At 40.3% G+C, this 24,044-nt stretch overlaps 1 protein-coding gene across 1 annotated transcript; it reads left to right on the forward strand.

Moving 5' to 3' along the window:
- The first annotated feature begins 4,097 nt into the window (after positions 1 to 4,097).
- On the forward strand, positions 4,098 to 23,315 carry LOC120437837. The gene is made up of 10 exons (XM_039608389.1): positions 4,098 to 4,196; positions 17,954 to 17,995; positions 18,121 to 18,399; positions 18,474 to 18,710; positions 18,806 to 19,054; positions 19,677 to 19,754; positions 19,906 to 19,962; positions 21,780 to 21,845; positions 22,947 to 22,991; positions 23,070 to 23,315. Exons 1-10 carry the CDS (start codon positions 4,142 to 4,144, stop codon positions 23,075 to 23,077), a joined length of 1,116 nt encoding a protein of 371 aa, XP_039464323.1. The 5' UTR covers positions 4,098 to 4,141; the 3' UTR covers positions 23,078 to 23,315.
- The last annotated feature ends 729 nt before the right edge of the window (positions 23,316 to 24,044 follow it).

Raw genomic sequence — 24,044 nt, forward strand, 5'->3', positions numbered from 1 at the left:
TATACATCAGTTAAACCTCACGCTGCTGGTCAGTGCTGACGATTAGCACCGCTAATTAGCATATGAACTGGCGATCTCATTTACATATGAATAGCACAACTGTGATCCATCACACATAAAGACAACACTTGGAGTGTCTCATTGCTTTTTACCATTAAATACTTAGAGACAATGCTTTAACAAACACCCAAAAGAAGGACATGAATGTGGCATGGCCATCTTGAAACAGCATAGCAAGAAAACATCCACTTCCTGTTTAACTCTTCTTCTACTGTCATAAAATATCAACTTAAAGGGGCCACAGAGTGGCACATTTTACTAACATCTGAAACATGAAATTAACTAAGCAGTAACATAACATCTACAATATCTGAATCTAGGTTTGGGAAGGAGATTGGCGGTAGCAACTCTGTAAGAGCAATAAGACTTCCAACCCACATAACACGCACGACCACAGGTTTGTGAAACAAAGTTTGCTTTATATATATTTTCTTTGGATCAGTTCCCTTTACTCATTCTCAATGTAGGGATACCTTCAAATGCAGTAACCATCTCAAATGCATCACAAAAATAATTGAAACAATAAAACAGATGTAAGACAAGAAAGAAAACACAATATTTCAACACCCCAAAGAAAAGGAAAAATAAAATAAAATGTGGTACCACTAGACTTTTACTGGTTGTCAACCGTCAGTTTTTATGATGTCAGTTTCATTTAGTTACCAGTTCATTTGGGTTTCAGAACAAAAAACAACCTGAGTTCCAGGCGAAGAAAAAAGTAGCAAAAGGAAATGATAAGGTATCTCTCAGGTGGACTTCCTTTTGTTTTTTTCCCTACCGCCCTCCTGGTACGGCAGGCATCAACGTGTCGCGTCCTGACACACAGAAGGCCTCCACAGCAGCAACAGTGTCCTAGATCCACGATTCCAGCTCCTCACTCAGCACACATGGAACTGTCCCTCAAAAAAACCCGGTCTGCACACAACATGCAGAATGTTAGATGTCCACATTCCTTAAAAGTCCTTGCTCCTAATGTCCTTGGTTATTTTTAAATATTAAAATAAATTGCATCTTGAGGCAAAAGTAAATACACTGGCATTACTGTGCATCACCCGTAGTTACAGCTACAGCACAGCTATTGCACGTGAACTGCGCATAACCACTTAGCTGGCCGCGGCTGAACTAGCAGGCCCAAGAAAGGAAAAAACACCAAACACTCATAATAAACAATAACTGTCACAACATCGCAATACCATGAAAACATCTTAAACATCCTTAAACAACATTTACTACTATTCAGACTAGTTAGTTATTTTTTTAGTGCATTGAACTGCAATAGTGGTGCTAAGTGAGCTAGGCTAACTCACCAGAGTAGTTCAGAAAGTTTGAAGAAACACTCCGACTCCTTCGAGATAGGTACCCGTCTGTGTCCATATATATATATATATATATACATATACATACATACACATATATATATATATATATATATATATATACATACATACATACATATATATATATATATATATATATATATATATATATATATATATATATATATATATATAAAGAGGAAGTGCTAAGGTACTCTTCAAAATAAGAGTGCAAAGTAAAGTGGCTTTGCCGGCATTTACAGTCACTTCCTGTCTTACTTTGTAATGTGTGTTATGTTCAGTTTTGCTTCCTCTGTCATTGTGTCTGATTAGCTGTGTTTCCCTGTTGTTTCTCTACCCTTGTTATTCCTTGTGTGAGTCCTGTGTTTCCCTCTGTCCAGGTATCTCCCTCATACCTGGCTGTGTGCTGTGTTTGTTGGTTTGGCTTCCTATGTTCCCCAGTCTAGTTTTGTATTCTTCCGTTCGTTGAGTTTTCAGCATATTTTTGCATCCATGAGTCTGCGTTTGGGTCCAGTCCTGCCTGCTTCACACAACAACTCAAGGCAGAAGCAAACATGACTCCTTTAAAGTTTGCCGAATACTGATGTGTAAGTAGGACCAGTCTAAGTGTAAGAGGGATTTAGGAAAAAGAAACACTGAGTGGTTGAAGCCACAGAGAGCTAAACTTAAACACACTGAAGCTCCTTCATTTATAAACAAAAGGTTATCACAAATCTATTGTTAATATTTCATAGAGCTTCACAAACGTGCAGTGTAAACACCATAAACAAAGTGTCTGTGAAGATTTCTCCTCTACTTCTGTGCTTCTGTCCAACATCAGAAGTCAGCTGGTGTTTCTCACTGTGCACAGACTCAAACACTGTTCTTTCCATCAGCAGGAGGGTTGTTCTTAACCCCCATTATGTCCTCCCGTTTGCCATTCATCTGTGGTCCTCAGGAGTCAAAAATATCCTCACTTCATTTGAGTGTTTTTGAAAGTACATAGTATAAACTGTCAATAAATTCAGTGTTACTCCTTAGTTTTACTTAAGATTAACACATTACTACAAAACTACCCTTCATTTTGCAATATAAGGCCACCAGATCTTGTTTAGATAAAGTATACTCTGTTTTTGAATGAAAATTAAATGAGACGATAAAATATTTAAATGTTTAGACTATTTCGGGTCTTTGACTAACCACAGAATGCTGTATGTTGAACTTTAGTTAGAATGTTTTTTTGAAGCATTTAAAAATTTTAAACGGCAGCCCTCCCTTGGATCTCAGGTCTTTGGTCTGGGGCTCGGTCTGCTCTGGAGTAGCCAGCCAAGGATAGCCCGGCAACTCTTTTCTAGGTTTTTCCCTCCCGTGGTCCTCCTTGGGCGTTTACAAGTGCTTTGGGGGCCTCTAGATGTCCGGGGTCTGGTTCTCCTCCGTACCTGCTTCCTAACCTGGAAGGCAGGGCTATGACTCCCCACACCTACCTACTATTAAATAGTAACATGGAGAAACCTTTTGAGTACAAGCGCGCTCACGCACACAGGTGTTCACAGGCACAAACTGTCTTTGTTGGGATGTCCATGCATTGTTTCTGTCTTTCTCTTTCCCATCCTGTGGTCCTGTTCGTTCTGATTGTACTAACTTAAAATAAAAAATAATTAAAAACAATAAAAAAAATCCTAGTAGAAATCTAATAAACTACAAAAATCAAGTGGACCAGTGTAGTAAAGGGTCAAAATGTTGGGTATTTTTCTTGGCCTTCAAACAACAATTCTGATGCTAAAGTGCCGGGGAGGACAGGCAAAAAAAGAAGAAGAAGAATGTATCTAACACCATCACTCAGCTCTGTGTTGTTTCCTTTCTCAGTAACTTCTATTTTTGTTGTGCTGCTTCCTCCTTTTCTCTTTGGTTCCTGTTTTCATGTTCTTACCACTTTAAATCAATTTGTCATATGATGCTTGTAAACCTCCTTTTCAGTTCAGACGCACTCAGATAAAACACCGATTTCGATCACAAAGCAGGGTGATTTACATGTTCCAGATGTCTTTCTTTGTCTTTTGATACTCAATATTTCAAATCAAAGTTACATTTCAGGTGGTGAATTTGTGGTGTTACAGCTTTTCAGCAGCTTTTCTTTTTGTATTTAATGGATGAAGACAAAGATGGAGAAGTGTCTTAAGTCACAAACAAATATTTATCTGAATATGAAATATGAGTTGAACAAAGAATGTTATTAGTCTAAAATTACACCTTAGGATGGAGCTCATACTGCTGATCACACACTTTATAATGTTTGACTGATAGTTCACTGCTGATGGATTTATCTTCACTGTTGGCGAGGAAATAGTGTTTGATGTTCAACCTGAGCCAACCACAAACTTTAAATTTGTGATATAAGGATTTTGGTGGAGGCAGATTTTACCTGTTAGCGGCAAAGAAACACAAGAATGAAGCTTAGTTTGTAAATGTGGACTGCCAACATCTACCACCCCATCTCTCATCGTATGACAGGACAGGCTTCAGCCCACTCTACAACGCTCAACTGGATAAATGGTTGAGAAAAGGGATGAATGGAAATGTCTGGAGCACATTATCAGGTGGTGCGACAGATCATATGGTAATGATGATTTTAATCTTTGTAAATGATAACTACAGGCTGCGGCTCATTAAAGCAAGCCCCGCCCTCACCAACCCCTCAGTGTGGCAACATTTAGTGTTAAAGGGGAAGTGATGAAGCTGAAGGTGTCTCCGTGCTTCTCAGACTGATGTTCATTCGTCATCCAGGCATAATGAAGACTCCGTGTGTCTCTCTGCTCCTCGGTGAGTCAAACTCAGAGCTCCTATGCTCTTTCATTCATTTATTGTCAATTTAATAGAGATTCACTGCACTGAACAAAGAAATTACAGGAAGCTCTTCCTGACTCGCAAAGCTGGAGATGAAATTGGAACCAAAATTGTCATTAAACTGGATTGAGCCGATCTACTTTTAAATACTCTAGGAACAGCAAGTAGGCCTGCAGTGCGAGAGCGAAGTGCTCTAATGGGGTGATATGGTACTACAAGGTCATTAAGATAAGATGGGGCCTGATTATTTAAGACCTTGTATGTGAGGAATTCAATTCTGGATTTAACAGGAAGCCAATGAAGGGAAGCCAAAACAGGAGAAATATGCTCTCTCTTTCTAGTCCCTGTCAGGACTCTTGCTGCAGCATTTTGGATCAGCTGAAGGCTTTTCAGGGAGTTTTTAGGACTTCCTGATAATAAAGAATTACAGTAGTCCAGCCACAAGTAATGAAGGCATGAACTAGTTTTTCAGCATCACTCTGAGACAGGATATTTCTAACTTTAGAGATGTTGCGCAAATGGAAGAAAGCGGTCTTACATATTTGTTTAATATGTGCGTTGAAGGACATGTCCTGGTCAAAAATTACTCCAAGGTTCCTCACAGCATTACTGGAGGCCAAGGTAATGCCATCCAGAGGAAGAATCTGCTTAGATACCATATTTCTAAGATATTCAGGGCCGAGTACAATAACCTCAGTTTGATCTGAATTAAGAAGCAGGAAGTTAGCGGCCATCCAGCTCTTTATGTCTTTAAAACATTCCTGCAGTTTAAGTAATCCGGTCTTTAAGTGATGACGTGATGATTCCTGCTTCTGGGCCCAGACTATCTTACGTTTAATATAACTTTTGTGTTTTTAACATGTTTTAATGCTTTGTATCTTGTTCTATTTAATCTCAACCCCCCCCCGCCCCAAAATACGGTCACTGCCGGCCCGTCTCGGTTTTTATCACCGCTATTTGTTTTTAAAACCTTCCGATCTAACTACAGCCCATCCCATGCAGCAGTATATTAATGACTAACCTCATATTGTGGATGGATTATCTCAGTTGTTCTCCTGTCTGAAGTTTGGTCTGTTTACAGCATCCTACCATGCGATTGCATTTGTCCCTAACCACCAGGACCCCTCACGTTAATTTTTATCTAGTGGAAAATGTTAGCGTTCATCCTCCAGCTTCACTGTTTATGTCATGCTAACACAGCTGTGTAGCCAGTGTTGCCAACTCCTAAGTAAGGAAAATCGCTATTGGCTGTCCTAAAAGTCGCTAGAAGTCGCTAAATGATGTCATCACCTAATTTGCATAATTGTTCATGCTAATATAATTGTAACCTATGTTGTTGGAGAGCGAAATAACATCGTGGAAGAGACATAAAGTGAGTAAAAAACGTCCTAAATGCATTTAGAGTTTATTTAGAACTAGAAATTAAATTTCTTTTAGCAATTATTGTTTTTTTTAATGTCACAATTCCAACCCTGCTCCTTTACCCGGGCTTGGACTGGCAAAAGTGACCCAAAATAGGCACTCTGGTGGAGTTACTTTGTGTGTGTGTGTGTTTATAATTAGTTTTAAACCTTCTGATCCACAAAACAGCATAAGAGTAAAAGAAGAACTGCCTGCGTTACAGCACCCGCTGCTTGTTGAGAGTAAAAGCGATATGCGCTTTCACGTCTTTTTTTAGCGACTTTCTTTAGAAAAAAAGTCGCTAGGGGGTCTGAAAACTCGTTAAATATAGCGACAAAGTCGCTAAGTTGGCAACACTGTGTGTAGCTAGAGATCACGTAGCACATCATTTTATACCACCTAGCCCAACTTCAGTAACCCTACAAACATCACTGCTGTTTAGTTTTCTGTCTTCATTCATATTGGAAGTGACAACAGAGCTGTACGTTTGAATTTGTTTCAGAAATCTCTCAGTCAGAACCATTGACTGTAGAAAACATGGACAACGCGACAGCTCCCCAAAATGAAGTCAAAACGTCTCTATCGCCCCCTGGTGTCTGGCTGCAGTATAGGTCATAAACTCCGCCTCCTCCATGTTAGCAGATGGGACTGGGGTCAGACTAAAATAAATTTATTCTCCTTAGATGATTTTTTTTTCCAAAGATGCTTTCTTTTGTTACCAATAGTTCTCATCATTCTGATTGATGTCCAAGGGCTCTCCTCTCCCATAAGTTTGATTCTAATTCCTACAGCGGTGATGTTAAATTGGGGTGAAACGTCATCATAGCAGCTTTGACTGACAGCTGCAGTCACGGAGAAACTTGCGTATCTCTATTCGGGAATAGCAGATAGAGCGTAGGCTCTGAGAGGAGGGCCAGCGTTTACACTACGAAAACACGACCGAGTGTTTTAACCTGACAGCCTGAGGTGTTCTTCAGTAAACTGGACTACCCGACAGAAGGACCCGAGGCCCCGCTGCACTTTTTCGGTAAGTTAAACGTGTTTGTAAGCTAATCCGTAACTACCGTCCTTAGCTAGGTCCTGAGAGCCAATCCCTGCAGGTGAATGAATTTACCCTGACTAAAGAAATCAAGAGAAACGCCCCAGGCTGCTCAGTTACTAACTACCGTTACTGTACTTGTATTACAAGTATTGTACTGTAAAAGCAACAGGCTGCACTCTGCTTCAGCTCCTGTGCAGAGCTGATTATTAAATATGTGCAAATAACATCATGTTTTCAGTCTCTTGCCACATCTGTAAAGACAGTAACACCTATTTTCTTTTACAGCTTGTACTTCAGTAACTCCTCATTAATCAGGAAGTATGGATTAAAGTACTGTAGTGTACTGTAATACTGAAAAAATGTAAGAGAAGAACTTCAGATCCTGAGTGTGTGAGGACAGAAGAATCAGCTTTATTTCAGTTTTGAGGGATAAAATTTACATTTGAGTTTGATGGTTCTGTTCTGTTTGTGATTACAGGAGCTGCCCTCAGATTCAGACCTCAGCACCACCCAGTGACAGCAGACAGATCATCCAACATGTTCACATGTTAACTGCAAAATGAACTGATGAAAACAGTACAAAGGTTAAAGTACCACATGTGCTGTAGTGAAAGCTGCAGCTTTATTGATAAAGTTAAAGACAAAAAAAAAAAAGGATTAAACACTCATGTAACTGTGTCACTATATATCAACATTAACAGGACCTCAAACCTGCTGATCTCAGACCAGCACAGCTTCCGTTTTAAACACTTGATGTACTCAGCTGCATGAAGAGCACATGAGATTTTCTCTCTAACACAATTAAATAAAACCTGATAAAGGTCAAAGGTCGTCACTTGTATGTTGAACTACAAACTTGTCATCTAGAATTCTTGTGTCATATATTTTTATTTTCAATACCAAACTGTCATAAAACACATAAGTACATATAGAAATAATAATATTTTCCTATTTCTTTTTTATAGCATACACAAAACATAAATGAGATGAGTACCTAAATACATGAATACCCCCCACTCCCTCCCAATAATGAAAAAATAAATATATTGCAGAGAAAATGAGTTGACCCGTCAAAAAAAAAATACAAAATAAAATACAAAACCCATACAAAAAAAAAGAAAGAACCAACAATAAAATATTAATGCATTTCCTTATAGTTTAATATTAACATTAACATCTGCTAACCTCCTAAAATAAGGTCTTAACATTAATCAATATTGATATAAATCTTAACCAACAATAGTAACAATATTTGTGTTAATGATTACTTGCTCCTCGTCGAAACCAATTAATAATGCTGGAATATCTTTAAATAGAGTATTTTTATAAGGTAGATCAGCCACTGCCATCTATCCGATGAGCCTCTGATCGAGAATTTTATCTTCTCCAATTTTAAGAGTCCTAAGATATCCTGTAGCCAGACTTTAATTAATGGTGGCTGAGATGATTTCCACAACAACAAAATTCTTTTTCTAGCGATGAGAGAAACAAAGGCAATAAGGTTATTTTGAATAGCTGTAGTTTGAAGGTTATTTGGTGGTTTGCCAAATATAGCGATATGTGGAGTCGGAGTCAATTTTATACTCAATATATCCGAAATTATTTTGAAGAATTGATGCCAAAATTCAAAAAGCCTAGGGCACGCCCAGAACATATGGGTAAGATTGCAAGGTATCTGTGAGCATCTGTTACATTTATCATCAAATTTATCTGGGTATAATTTTGACAATTTTTCTTTACTGTAATGTAATCTGTGGAAAACTTTAAATTGTATTAATGAAAGTCTGGCACAACTAGAAGATGAGTTAATGGCCCTTACCGCTCCCTCCCAAAACAACTCAGAAAAACTCATATGAAGTTCTGACTCCCATTTCATCTTGGTCCTGTATAAAAGAGATTCACTAGGTGAAAAAGTTAGTTTATAAAGGTTTGGCTCTGAGAACCAAATCTATTCCACTGGAAGTTGGGATTTGTGGGAATAAAGCTGAACATTTCTTTGCAAAGTTTCTCAACTGGAAGTACCGAAACAAATCAGATTTATTAAAATTAAAGCGAGTAACTAGTTCGTTAAAACTTGCAAAACATCATTTACGTATAAGTCACCTAGAGTACCAAGTCCTTTATGTTCTAAAACAGAGAATCTTAAGTCCATCTTTGCTGGCAGAAATAAGTGATTGTTGCAGATCGGGGTTGCAAGAGGGAGGGTGAGCCAACCAAAGTGGCGTCTTATTTGTGACCAAATTTTTAATGTTTCAGTGACAACTGGATTGGAAGACCGGCTTAATAGGGATGATTGTCAGGTATCGCATGCTAAAGCACGTAATGACGAAGAACAGGAGGCCGTTTCACTCTGGCACCAATTAGTATGGGGAGATGTACACCACAATAATATATTATACATATTAGATGCCCAATAATACCCAATTAAATTAGGCAGTCCTAATCCTCCAGCTGATCTATCCCTATAAAGAAGCGAGCGACTAGCCCTTGGACGTTTACCGGCCCAAATAAATGACGAAATAGCATCATTTATAGTTCTGAAAAATGAGCAAACTTTGAAATACATATAGATATCTAGGTAATACATTCATTTTAATAATTTGGATCCTACCAGCTAAAGACAGCGGTAGGTAGTTCCATCTTTGGAGGTCAGACTTAACTTTCATTGTAAGTAAAGTAATATTCTGTTCCCGCATTAATCTCAGAGATTGTGAAATTGCAATTCCGAGATATTTAAAACCCAAATTAGCCATTTTAAAGGGTATAGTTGATGTAGGTATGTCCGCAGCCATTTGATTAACTGGAAAGTATTCGCTTTTGGAGATGTTAAACTTATATCCCGATAAATGTCCGAAAGAATCTAATACTGATAAAATGTGTGGGATATTTAGTAGACGATCATTCACATAAAGAAGCAAATCATCTGCATAGAGCGACACTTTATGTTTTATACCCCATCTATCAATCTCTCCTAATCCTTTCACCATTTTTAAAGCTACTGAGAGTGGTTCAATCACTAATGCAAATAATAATAATAATTGAGGGCATAATCGATTCTAGTCACCGGGCTAGGATTTTTGCAAGAATTTTAACGTCTACTGGGAGGAGTGATATTGGCCGATAGGATGTGCAGCTCAGTGGGTCTCTGCCTTTTTTAAAAATTAGAGAAATAGTGGCTTGCATGAGTGTAGGTGGCAGAGTTCCTTGTTCGAACGAATAATTAAACATTTCCAGTAGAAGTGGAGCTAACTGATCTGAGAAAACTTTATAAAACTCGACCGGGTAGCCATCTGGACCTGGTGATTTACCGCTATTCATTGATTGTATTGAGTCTTTATTTCTGAAATTGTAATAGGGGCGTCTAACTTTAAATTATTTTCAGATGAAACTTTAGGTAGATCCAATTTTTCAAAAAAAAGATTTAATTGACTTTCATCTATGAAAGATTCTGATGTATAAAGTTGAATAAAGAAAGATCTGAAAGTATCATTAATTTTATCTGGATCTGAGGATACTGAGCCTGAATCATCAGTTATCTCTATAATTTGATTTGACTCGGTTTTAGTCTTCAGTTGCTGTGCCAGGAGACGGCCAGCTTTATCACCATGTTCATATACTAACCCTCGAGAACGGAGGATAAGTTGTTCAGCTTCTGAAGTAAGAAGAATATCTAGTTCTGTTTGAAGTCTTATTCTCTCTTTATAAAGATCAGGTGTATTTGTAAGAGAGATAGAATTGTCTGTCTCTTTTATGGCCTTCTCCAACTCTGCTGGGATCTACGTATTTTATTAGAATAAGATGTAAAAGAGATAATTTTACCTCTAATATAGGCTTTTAGAGTGTCCCATAGGATGGATGGGGAGGTTTCATTATTTTCATTAGTTTCACAAAAAAAAGTAATCGACTCAGAAATATATTTTTGATTTTTGAGTCGTGCGACCGATTTTGTGATCGGCCCGATTTTGGCCTTCATCGTGCATCGTGTAGTATACATGGGGTAACAAGAAGCGATTAAAACCTCACGACCAGCTCCCGATCATCAATCGCTCGTGAGGGTGTCACCGCAGCCGCTCACACTGCTCAAGTGCAAACACATAAACACTGAGTAGCACGGCTATGCAGCGTTTGATCTGGACACAAGTGATGAAGGCACAACTTGTAGAACTTTGGAAAGCTCATCCGAGCCTTTTCGATGTGGCATCACAAAATTATCACGACCACAACAACCGTGAAAATAGTTGGATTTACATTGCTGCTCAATCACAGCTGCCTGATCAATGTTTTTCATTAGCAATTTAGCAAAGTTGATGGTGGTGGTGTGTGTGTCTGTGTGAGTGAAAGACAGAGAGGGAGAGCGAGCGACAGAATTTCTGTTATAACCTTCATTTTATGGACGCACATTGTGAGCACTCAGGTCGCATCAGAGCATCGGGCCGTATAGTGTGAGACCCTGCATCGTGACCTACGAACTTCTAACCCCTGCGAGTCAATCGTGCAGTTTGAGCAGGAGCTGAATAACATGACTAAAAAAATCATTTTTTTGACCATGACATTGTGTGTTTGTATGTGCGAGTCAGAAATAAATTTGGATAGCTCACATTAAGAAGTGGAAGAATTATTTTTTCAAGGCTTGGGACAGAAATTCACCACTACAGTGTGTGTTATCTGGCTTCATGGCTGGAGTTTCCAGCCTTGGAAACTTCCATGGAGTTTCCACTCCAGCTTCCTCCTGTAATTGTCCTTAGCCTCTCTGATCTTGTCCTTCAGTAACACCTGGACCTTCCTCACCTCCTCTTTATTGACCCCTCTGAAAGCCCTCTTCTTGTTGTTGAGGAGAGCTTTGATGTCCTTAGTCACCCACAGCTTGTTATTTGGGTAACAATGAACAGTCTGAGTTGGAACAATGGAGTCGGTGCAGAAAGTTATGTAGTCTGTGATACACTCAGTTAGCCCATTGATGTCCTCAGCGTGAGGCTCACAGAGTGTCTCCCAGTTGGTCACTTCAAAGCAGCCCTGTAGTTCCGCTAAGGCTTCCTCTGACCACCTCCTAACGCTCCTCGTGGTCACAGGTTCCCTCCTCACAATTGGCACATAGCGGGGGGGTGAATCAGGTTATGATCTGACCTACCAAGTGGGGGGAGGGAGGAGGAGCTGTATGCATCCTTTACATTAGCATACAGTAGGTCTAGAATCTTCTCTCCCCTGATGGGACAGTCCACATATTGTCTGAATGTTGGTAGTGTATTGTCCAGTGATATATGGTTGAAGTCACCCGAGATTACAATAAAGGCACTCGGGTGCTGAGTCTGTAACCGGGCTATGGCAGAGTGGATAGTGTCACATGCAGCTGTGGGGTTAGCAGAGGGAGGAACATAAACAGCCACCAAGATCACATGAGAGAATTCCCTGGGTAAATAAAACGGCCTGAGTCCAACAGCACACAGTTCAATGTCTGGGCAACAAATCCTTTCTTTGATTGTTATGTTGGCAGGGTTACACCACCGGTTGTTAACTAAAACAGCAAGCCCAGCTCCTTTCCGCTTACCGCTAGCGATGCTGTCCCTGTCCGCCCGAACAGTGTGTAAGCCTTCCACGGAAGCATTCTCGTCGGGAATGTCCTGGTCCATCCATGATTCAGTGAAACACATCATGCTACACACTCGATATTCCTTCTGACTCCGTACCAGTGCTGAGAGCTTGTCGATTTTATTCGCTAAGGATCGCACATTTCCCATCACGATAGACGGGGCAGACATGGTTTATACCTCCTCCTCACTTCGAGCCTCCGCTGTCTCACCGTCTCCTTCTTTTTTCTCTTCTGTCCTTGACCTCTGCATCCTCGATGTGTTTTTCTCCAAATTTCAGCTGGTACTTCTGCAGGTCTGGCCAGCGAGCCGGCCGGCATCAGGGCGATCAGCTGATCTCTGGAGTAAACAGTCCGTGCGTGTAGGAGATGTGCCACGGTCCCGTTCCTTAATAAAAGTAATAGTTCCACGGCCACCAGAAGAACAAAAACTCTCTCAATCCACATGATTAAGTGAAAGATAATAAACGGATGAAAATAGAAGTAAAAAAAAAAAAAGAATACGTAAGAAAACAGAGCTAAACTAAGAGAAAAAGCAGGAGCGACTGCAACAGGCTTCACGCTGGTTGGCGCATGGGCACTAGAAAAAGAAAAAAAAACTTTGTCAGGGACAAAGTTGTGGATACGTTTAAAGCAGGGATAGGTTATAAAATAATATCCCAAGCTATCCCAACATCTCAAGGAGCGCTGTTCAATCCATCATGCAAACATGGAAAAATTATGCTCCTACCAAGACATGAGCGCCGACCTAAACTGACAAAACGAGCAAGGAGAGCTCTGGTCAGAGAAGCTTCCAAGAGGCCCATGGTCACTCTGGAGGAGCTGGAGAAATCCACAGCTCAGGTGGGAGAATCTGTCCACAGGACAACTGTAAGTGTGTAACCCACAAATCTGGCCTATATGGAAGATTGTCAAGAAGAAAGCCAATGTTGACCGAAAGACATAAGAAGTCCTGTTTGCAGTTTGCAGGAGCCATGTAGGGGACACAGCAAACATGTGGAAGAAGGTGCTCTGGTCAGACGAAACTAAAGGTGAACTTTCTGGCCTAAATGAAAGTGCTATGTGTGGCAGAAAGTCATCCACCCATTCAGCACACATTCACACACTGGTGATGGCAAGCTACATTGTAGCCACAGCCACCCTGGGGCGCACTGACAGAGGCGAGGCTGCCGGACACTGGCGCCACCCGGCCCTCTGACCACCACCAGTAGGCAACGGGTGAAGTGTCTTGCCCAAGGAAACAACGACCGAGACTGAAATGGTTTAGATCAAAGAATATCCATGTGTTTCCATCCAATCTGTGTGAGCTTGAGCTGTTTTACAATGAAGAGCTGTAATTACAGTGAAAGGTGGCTCTACAAAGTATTGATTGAAATATTGATACAACGTCAGAGAGATCTATGTTTTAGAAGAATCAGAAGGTCTCAAAATGCGTACTCCGAAGCGTGCGGTCGCTGGATTGGGACACAGCCAGCCTGTGTGTTTTTGTTCAGTCTTTGTCAGGTTGGCTGTTATTCCTAGCCATGTTCCAGGTTTCATGTCTCAGGTATTTAAGTAACTCATGCTCAGGGTTTTTTTTTATGTTCCTGAAGATGTTTTACCAGCCAGTGGTTACTGGAATACTTTTCTATGCTGTGGTGTGCTGGGGGAGCAGTACATCAAAGAAGGACTCATCCAGGCGGAAGAAACTAATCAGGAAGGCTAGATCTGTGGTCGGCATGAAGCTGGACACTCTGGTGAGACTTCATGTCCATAAAAAACATGAAAAAAAAAACATTTTTAAAAATATAAAACCATAATATACATAAAATACAATTACCTAAAAAATATCAATTAATACACAAACACTTCAACCAGTGCTTTCTCAGACTGGATGAGTAACGGGAACCACTCACTGTCAGATCTGTGAGTGCTAAAATTATGCTTTTACTAGAACCATCCAGTCATATAAAAATTGAACATTAACTTTCTCAAAAGTGCTTTAAAAGTCCAAACACGCACATCTACAAAAATCTGGCTGGCACTACCCCCTCTAGTTATCCTACAAAGAATTCTCATCGCATCATTATATGCAATGTGCAGCTTCTGCACACTACACTGTTTGTAGGGTGACCACTAGGGGGCAGCATATAGTGGTGTGTAGTACGCTTTAAACAAAGCCACTTTAATTGGAAGTGAACAAAAGCTGAATTTGCGTGCAATAGTATTTGCCTGCACATAGAGCTTACACCGTTGTCTGTATATGTCATCATTTATTTGATTAGTAATAAAGTGACTGAGGTATTTCACCTTTTTATGAACTTCAAGAGTTTTTGGGGCCAGTTTAAACAAAGGGAAATTTACCAGTTTGGTTCTACATATAAAGACAGCACTTTAAACAGCATTGTACTCTATGTCATATTGCACACCATATTCAGTACAGACATAAAGAAGTTCCTGTAACCCAGCACTGCTTGGACTAAAAACAACCAGGTCATCTGCATGCATAAGATGATTTATCAATGTTTTACCTAGTATACAGCTCAGCTGTATGGACAAATCATCAACATATAAATTCAATAAAATTGGAGACAAAATCCCACCCTGTCTGACACCAAAGGGGGCAGAAATACTGCTTCCCCATTTAACCTGCATGCTCTGATGAGCGTAACAGTAAAAGAGAATTCTCAAGATGTATTGAGGAACTCCCCGTCTCTTCAGTTTATCAAAACGTTTTCTGTGGCTCACTCGATCAAAAGCCTTAGAGGCATCAATAAAACACATGAGGACAGATGAATTTTTAGCCTGTGCATATATGCACATGTCAGTGCCGTGCTTTGGTTTGAAGCCAAACTGATTATCCACAGAAGAGATGAACACACTAACTCTGTCACACAAGATTCTTTCTAACACCTAGTGGCTAGTGCAATCGGCCTATAATTATCCAAACAGCTCACTTTTGCAGCCTTGTCCTTCATAACTGGTACGAGTAAAATACACAGCATTGAGTCTGGTAATATGCCATGAATCATAAACCCAGTGAAACCGAGTGCTAGAACAGGAGCTAGCCTTGAACTAGCATGTTTTAAATATTCTGCAGTGATGTGATCCAAACCAGAAGCTTTACTATCAGATAACCTATGAATGGCTTTATATACTTCATGTGTCCTTATTGTGTCATTACTCATGTCAGAATTGTTCTCATATGGTTCACTTTTCATACAGTAAAAGAACGCACTGTAATGCTCTCCTGACAGGGTTTTGTAGGCGGACTCAGGCGCAGACCTTGGCAAAAGCTGACAGTGCGTTTATTTACAGTGATTTGGCAAGGTGATAATATACACAAAGTGTTTGAGAGAGGGGTCCGGGTCCGAGGGGAAGGGGAAGAGTCTGAAAACACACTCCACTCTCTCAGCAATGATCTCCTTTTCCTCCAACGCTCAATCCCTCTCTCGCTCACTCAAAGATACAGGGACAGGTCCAGGGAAGATCTACACACACAGAAAAATACAATTAGTACAAGGTTCACTCGAAGACTAACAAACTCAGACTTGGTGATCACAGAATAACTGATGCTGGTGGCTTAAAGTTCCAGCAACGAGTAGCGTAGGTCTGCCATCTTAAGAAGTTCTTCTGATTACTACAATCAGCGACAGGTGCAATGATAAGCGCAGGTGCGTGGGCCGGGAGGGAGCCCACAATGACCACTGCCACGGCAGGGGGAAGAGAGAGAGGGAGAACAAAAACAAAAACATGTTCCCTAACACATAGTCAGCCGGTGAGGTATGGGGACGGTGACATCTCCAATGCTGCAATGTTATCTGCCCCAGAAACAGCTTCAACAGTTGATGGTAGAGATGGTTTACACTTATTTAGAGCTTTCACCTCTTTCCAAAAGTCTGTCACATTGTTACACAGCGTTTTCCTGGCCAAAGAATCTGCTCTCAGCATTTGCTCATTTTGAGTTATGAAGCGAACAGCATATTTATATCTGGCATTCGCACATTTTTTCTGTTCAAATTCTGGGCCTTGTTTAGGTCTTCCAGCCATGGCCCAACATTTATAAGCTACACGAGCTTCATCAAAGTACATGGTTACATGTTCTTTCCAGGTCTGATGTTAGGTTTCTTAGGGTTATATTGTTTATCAAACAGTGTACCCCATTCATACAGAGCAGTCACTATATGATCATACATGGAGCAGAGTTCATGTTTATGCACAGCATCCTTACATTTGACATCCTTGCACAAAACAGCTTCTTTGGGCAAAGAAATGTTGTTCAGATGTATATCGGTATTACTATGATAAGCTAAGACGTCCCCTTCACTAAATGCTGACCAGTCTAATTATACACTGGTAGCAATATTAGCATAATTATTTCCAGTTGTTGCTGGCATTTATTCCACATTCACAGAAAAAAAAGAGAAAGTCTTGAATAAATGCATTAATAAAAGCCAGCCTACTGAGGTATTCCTCCTCATTTTGACAAGATTCATAGGGAGTATAAATATTAAGAATAATAGAACTACTATTATTCTGTGTATATTGTATACCAATACATCCAGTCTAATTGGCTTTATCACAGGATTTATTTTTTGTCCTAAAGAAACTGTTGGGAATTAGAACCAACAGACCCACACACCATCAAACTGTTTAACTCCTCTCTGGAGGGGAGAGGGAGGGGAAACAGGAGGACAAAGGAGGGCAGGGACAACTTATCTGTAGTGCATTTTTCACTGTCCATTTTTTTTCTATATCCAATAGAATAGGTGCAATAGACTCAAAATAGTTGAAATGTGCAATTCAATGGTTATTCCTATTTATCGCTACTATATACTTTGTATTTATATATGTGTATATATGGTATATTTCTATGTCTGCTTACATTACTTGCATAGTTCACATTTCTGTATAACTGTATATCTCAGATTTCTGTATAGTTTTTATTTCATATTTATATCCTGTTCATAGCCTGTACATAGCTTGTACTCACTACAGCCTGTACATACTTATAGTTATAGAATATTCATAAAATACTTCACACCGTGTACATTATAACATACCATAATAGACCCATTTCTGTAATATACTTACACATCTATACTATTGCTAATATATATTGTAATATATCTATATCGCGGCTAAAGCACTTCTGGATGGATGCAAACTGCATTTCGTTGCCCTGTACCTGTGACATGTGCAATGACAATAAAGTTGAATTCTATTCTATTCTATTCTATTCTATTCTATTCTATTCTATTCTATTCTTTTGCAATTTCTGTCGCTGCTGTGCTACTGGAAACAGAAACTCCCAGAAGAACCCACCTGAGGGATTAACAAAGTTTTATACAATCTAATCTAATCTTGGAGAGCATCTAAATTCTCCCTGCTGTCCTCCAGGGTGTTGGGAATGATTATGCAGATGTGTTTAGGTGCCTGTCAGTTTTTTGGTCTAATCTAAGTGTTAAAACATGTTCAATTCTGAGCTATCACTTTTTCAAGTCTCTGGTGTCTAACATCACCTCCAGCATTTCCGTTCTGTCTCTGCTCACACTCACCTCCCTCATAAGTCTCCTCAGTGTGTGTTTGTGTGACTGTCACAAACATCTGCTTATCTGTTTGGTCATATTTACACAGAGAAAGAAGCTCCTCACCTGTGCGGGTATGCAAGGTGGTGGAGGGGCCACTAACCTTTGACCTTTAGTGACCTCTGACCTCCTGTTGTAGGTGTGTGTGTGCTGCTGCTGTCTGCACCGACTGTTTCTGCAGGTGAGTTGATAAAGTGAAAACAATCAGTGAGACTCTAACAAGAACACAAACACACTTACTCTGTGTGTGTGTGTGTGTGTGTGTGTGTGTGTGTGTGTGTGTGTGTGTGTGTGTGTGTCCTCCAGTGTCTCTGTCTGTCAGTCCAAACCTTCAGCAGTTCTTCAGTGGATCTTCTTCAGTGGATCTGAGTTGTGTTGATGATGGACAGACAGCTGATGGATGGACAGTGAAGAGGACCAGAGGAGGACTCACTGAGGACTGTGGAGCAGTTCCAGGCTTTGGGAGGCTTCTTGGTTCCTACTGTGTTGTGGATCTTTCTGCTCCCAATGAAACCTTCTGGTGTGAGGACTCCTCTGGACAGCAGAGTGACAGAGTCTCCTTCAGTGTCCAATCAGACCCTACAGGTGAGATGTTCCAGCTGTGTCTCTGTCTCTGTGTGACTCTGCTCTCATTAACTCTGTTTGTCTCTGATGGTCAGATAAAGGTGTCATCCTGGAGATCCCTGCACTTCCTGTGAGGACAGGAAGTGATGTCATTCTGCGCTGCAGACAGAGGAATGGTGCCACAGTCGCAGCTTATTTCTTCATCAAAGGAAGTTCTGTTGGTCATAAACCAGAGCACATCATCACTAACATCACGCAGGCTGATGAAGGTCTCTACTCATGTTCTACTAATCAGGGTGGAAAGTCTCCTCAGAGCTCTCTGAGGGTCAGAGGTCAGAACACTGACATCACTTCCTGTTTAAAAGCTGATGTAACATTGTGACCTGATAATAAACTGACTGAACCATCTTCATCATCTCTCCTGCAGATCCTCCCAACATCATCCATCCTCCTCACTGTCCTCCTCCAAGCACCTCCACAAACTTTGCTCCTCCTGTAAAAACTGCTCTTACGTGTCCTCCCTGTTCTCCTCTCCCAGCATCCAACTGTCCTCCTCCTCCTACTTCTCCTCCTCCTCCTCCCTCTCTCCTGGTCCCAGTTGTAGCAGGTCTGGTCTCTGGGCTTCTCCTGGTTCTAGTTCTGGGTTTGTTTCTGTTCCTCTGCTGGAAACTTAAAGGTATGAAAACTTTCAGTCACCTGACATGAACAGGTGTAATCTGATTACTGTACTAACCTTCTGATCCTAAATATAAATGAACTGACTGGGTCACCTCTGTCCAGATCAGTGGGTTTTCTCATCCAGACATGCAGTCATGGTGCGTTTGAATGTATACTCGAGTGATGCTGCTCAGTGATTCTTCAATTTCCTCTGTGACCTTTCAAAATAAAATGTATATTTGGGTCGCCCCTGACACATAAAGCTATATTATATCTCAGTTTATTATTTTAGTGTGGAAGATTTCACAATGTAGTATAAAAAGAATAATTTTTTGACATTACATTTAATCACCTTTCAGTTCTTTAGGATTTATCATGGAGCAAGGCAGAAGTGTTTTTGCTGATTCTTAGAATAAGTATATAATATTAAAAACGTTTCTTCATAGAGTCCATCATATCGAGCACAGAGTACTTCAGTAATAACATGTTAGTGTCAACAAGCTAAATGATTGTCTTGGAAAAGCAAAAAACTCTAACAAGCTAATCTTCTCAGTAAGTAAAACTTATCATAAATGTTTAATAATGTTGTAATGTAATTAGATTACATAATCATGGTCATGTGTTTCCTCCTCTCTTTTCAGGAAGTAAAAACCCGTCTCCTCCTCCTGTGGATGTGACCTATGCTGATGTCACGATCAAACAGAGAGCCAACAGGAGAGGTAGGCTGTCACCATGTGTGCTGTCATCAAAATAAGACAAGCGTGTTATCTAGATAAATACTGTACTCTTTAAATCTATATTAAAAGGAGTACTACTAAAGGCTGAAAACTACTACCTCTATGAATGTCTGTAAATCTGTGTGTGTTCCAGACAAACATCCTGCTGATCCGCAAGCTGTCTACTCTGATGTGAGGACTCAAACTTCAGGTACAAATGAACATAAAACAGGTGGTGATGATGATGGTGATTATTATTATTATTATCGTTATTACTATTCTAATATTCTGTTATTGTGACTCTTAGTTTTCTCCTTCGGCTATTTCCACAGTTAGCTTTGTGTCATCGGTATGTTCATGAGGGATATGTACAAAGTGTGACCATTAAACGCAGGAACATGCAGGCAATCTAAGTTACCTTCTCAGATAACTTTATTCAGTAGAATTGTACTTATATAAGACTAGCTGTACAGGGTTGTGTTCTGTTACAAATGTTAGAAAAAGAAATCGATTTTAAGACATCAAGCTGTCTCAGAATCAGACGTTTCTGTAGATGGTTGGCTGTGTGGCAGGCATGGGCAGGACCCAAACACAGGACTCGGAGGCAGCAGAAATAAAGTACCACATTTATTGCTGGTATTGATTTACTAAACTCAAAGTCAGGTACAAAGAAACATTAAAAGTTTATAAGGCATTGACTTTGTGTAAAAGAGAGCAAATCAGTGTGCAGCATGATCAAATACATGGAGCAGGAAGAGAGGATGCTCTAAAAAAACAGTTCATCAAAAATTCTGCTTCCAGGTGTAAAATGTACTTAAGAAATACACAGTACATGTTACGGTTTGGAGGAGGACTCAAGCGCAGGACTCCGGTTCTGATGCTCACAAGAAGGTTTTATTTACAATGCACCAGGTGTATATACAAGGATGTGCGGGGGGGTGCTATATACAGCTGAGTGAGGGGAGAAGGGGTCTCCAGGGAAGTCCAGGGGAAAACACGTGTTCTTCAGAATATCCACTCACACGATCACACTCCGACACACGGGAATCACACGGGGGGAAAATCCAGGGAGCTCTGTAGACAGGGAGACAGGGTAACACAGGGAGACAGGGTAAGTACGACGCACACAGAAAAACACTCTTAACTAACTTGCTGTAGCTTGGCTTCACTAACGCGTGGTAGACAACGATCCAGCGACAAACAGCAGTCACCTCCTGGCTTAAATGGTGATCACCATAATGAGACCCAGGTGTCTCATCTCCCGAGGGCGTGAACCCACAGTGAGTTCCGCCCCGGCCAGAGAGAGAGGAAGAGAGAGAGTGCTGATCAGCGTGCAGCTGATCCGCCTGGCCGTGACAGTACATATAGTTATAATTATAGAATTTATAGTATATTATATATAAACGTACCTGTCCACTGGTTAATTACATAACCATTGGGAAACCATTCCTCTTTACTTTTAAGTGTTGCTGAAGTTCCTGAGTTGTTAGTTTTGTATCCTCTGTATACATATATATATATATATATATATATATATATATATATATATATATATATATATATATATATATTATTATTTTTCACCAGCAAACACCTTGGAAAAACTATGTTTAAATAAGAAATGAAAACACAGATATTATATCAGCAAAATTACAACTCAAATACAAGCACCATACTCAAGTCTACCAGTAGGTGGTAACAACACAACATAGGAACCAGATTAAACACCTAAGTTTGAACATTGCAATCACATAATAATTACATTTCAATGTGACAGCTAAAACCTGCTTCAAGAATATGGAATCAAACTTTATGAACAAATGATTAAATTTGTCCCGATCAAAAAATTCAACTATTTAAAAAAAGAAAACTGCAAATCTAAAAAAAATAATAATAAGTAATAATAATAATAATAATGATAAAAACATGACCTTGAGGACTGAAAATACTCACAGAGCAGCTTGTCTGTAGATATCGGCTCTGACCAAACTCCGTCTCGAGTCACTCCATCCATCTCTCTGTCTTCAGGTCCTGAGGACGTCGCTTATGGTCAGGTGGTCATCAAAAGCAAGAAAAAAGGTGGCAAGAGGAAAGGTAACCATAGTAACCACCATAACGACAAAGCATGGCACTCACCATAAGTCAATTCAATTTTATTTATATAGCGCGAAATCACAACAACAGTCACCTCAAGGCACTTCACATTGTAAGGTCGACCCAACAATAATAGATACAGAGAAAAATCCAACAATCATATGACCCCCTGTGAGCAAGCACTTTGGCGACAGTGGGAAGGAAAAACTCCCTTTTAACAGGAAGAAACCTCCGGCAGAACCAGGCTCAGGGAGGGGCGGATATGATTTAATGCAGAGAAGCAGCCTACGTCTATTACAGCATAACTAAGGGAGGATTCAGGGTCACCTGGTCCAGCCCTAACTATATGCTTTAGCAAAAAGGAAAGTTTGAAGCCTAATCTTAAAAGTAGAGATAGTGTCTGTCTCCTGAATCCAAACTGGAAGCTGGTTCCACATAAGAGGGGCCTGAAAACTGAAGGCTCTGCCTCCCATTCTACTTTTAAATACTCTACGAACAACAAGTAGGCCTGCAGAGCGAGAGCGAATTTAATGACCTTAATGACCTTGTAGTACCATATCACATATAATAGGGTGATATGGTACTACAAGGTCATTAAGATAAGATGGGGCCTGATTATTTAAGACCTTGTATGTGAGGAGCAGGATTTTGAATTCTGGATTTAACAGGAAGCCAATGAAGGGAAGCCAAAACAGGAGAAATGTGCTCTCTCTTTCTAGTCCCTGTCAGGACTCTTGCTGCAGCATTTTGGATTAACTGAAGACTTTTCAGGGAGTTTTTAGCACATCCTGATAATAATGAATTACAGTAGTCCAGCCTGGAAGTAATAAATGCATTACTTCTAGGCTGTGTTTGTTTAGAACAGCAGCTGCTTTTACTTTGGCATACAAAATAATCTGCACTGACTCAGAGGTGTGTGTAATAGAAGCAGAGTATCCATGAATCCTGTGTGTGTTGTACACTGTAATTTCTGCAGAGGCCTGTAGGGGAAGCGAGGAGCACCACTGAGCTAACTTGGTAGATATAAACATGTGAAACACACATACAGCTGTGTGATACTCTAAACGTGTGTGTGTGTGTGTGTGTGTGTGTGTGTTACAGAGCAGTCAGCTGATCCATGTGCTGTGTACTCTTCAGTCAGAGCAGGTAACATTTACACACAGGTGTGTTTAAATAAAGGTCAGAGGTGAACAGCTGACATCAGTGGTGTTTGTCTCTGAAAAGGAAGCTGAGGACACACTCGGTCTGATGGACGACCTTCATCCTTCACTCTGCTCCTCTTTCAGAGCCTGCTGAGGCTTCATCAGTTATTCCTGAATCTTAATTAGTCAGTGTTGATCATGGAGAAGCAGATTTGTACTTTGAGTATTAGCTTTTCTCTTTTCATTCTTCTACAAACATGTGAATGACTTTAAAGGATCCATATACATGTAATGAAGAAAGGACCTGTGTTTAATAAAAGTTTGTTTGAAAGAATCCCAGATGTGTCTGAATCTGTGTTTGTTCCATCTAACAGCCTGTGTCAGTCAGTCCCTGTGAGGTCCTGATGAGCTGAGTCCTGTAGTCCTGGGTGATTTGATAATGGATCAGGCTGGTTGGTTCTTTGTTTCCTAAACACATCCGAGTTAGTAAATGGACTTCCTGACCCACTCACAATCAGCAGCTGATGCTTTTCCCAGTGTAACTATTGTATGTTTAATGGACTGCAGTCAGGTCTAGACCCCGATGAGGACTACGAGCATGCAGATGAGCTTCTCCGAGACAGTTTCTGACAGTTTGTGCAGAAATTCTTTGGTTATGCAAACTGATTGTTGCTGCAATGGTGGCTATTTAGTCTTTTATTTCGTAGTTGTTTCTGTCATCTCCCCCTGTACTCAGTCTCCCTGATTCGTGCGTCTACCTGTCATGTTTCATGTCTGTGTGGTTATGTTAAGTTCAAGTCATGATTTATCTTCATGTCTGTGTTTCCTGTTTTATTTTGAAAGAGTCTGGTGTTCTTTGTTCACTGCATTTAGTTTTACACTCCCCTGTGCTGTAATTATGTTTCATTCTAGTCAGCTGTGTCCTCATGTGTCTCCACTTCCCCTGATCACCTCATGTGTGTATTTAGTCCTCAGTCTTGCTTCCCAGCCATAGTAAGTCGTTGTTTAGTCATAGTCTAAATCTCAGTAGAGTCATAGTTTCCCAGTCTATGTTCAG

The sequence above is a fragment of the Oreochromis aureus genome, linkage group 3 (genome assembly GCF_013358895.1).
Source record: "Oreochromis aureus strain Israel breed Guangdong linkage group 3, ZZ_aureus, whole genome shotgun sequence".
Classification (NCBI taxonomy): domain Eukaryota; kingdom Metazoa; phylum Chordata; class Actinopteri; order Cichliformes; family Cichlidae; genus Oreochromis; species Oreochromis aureus.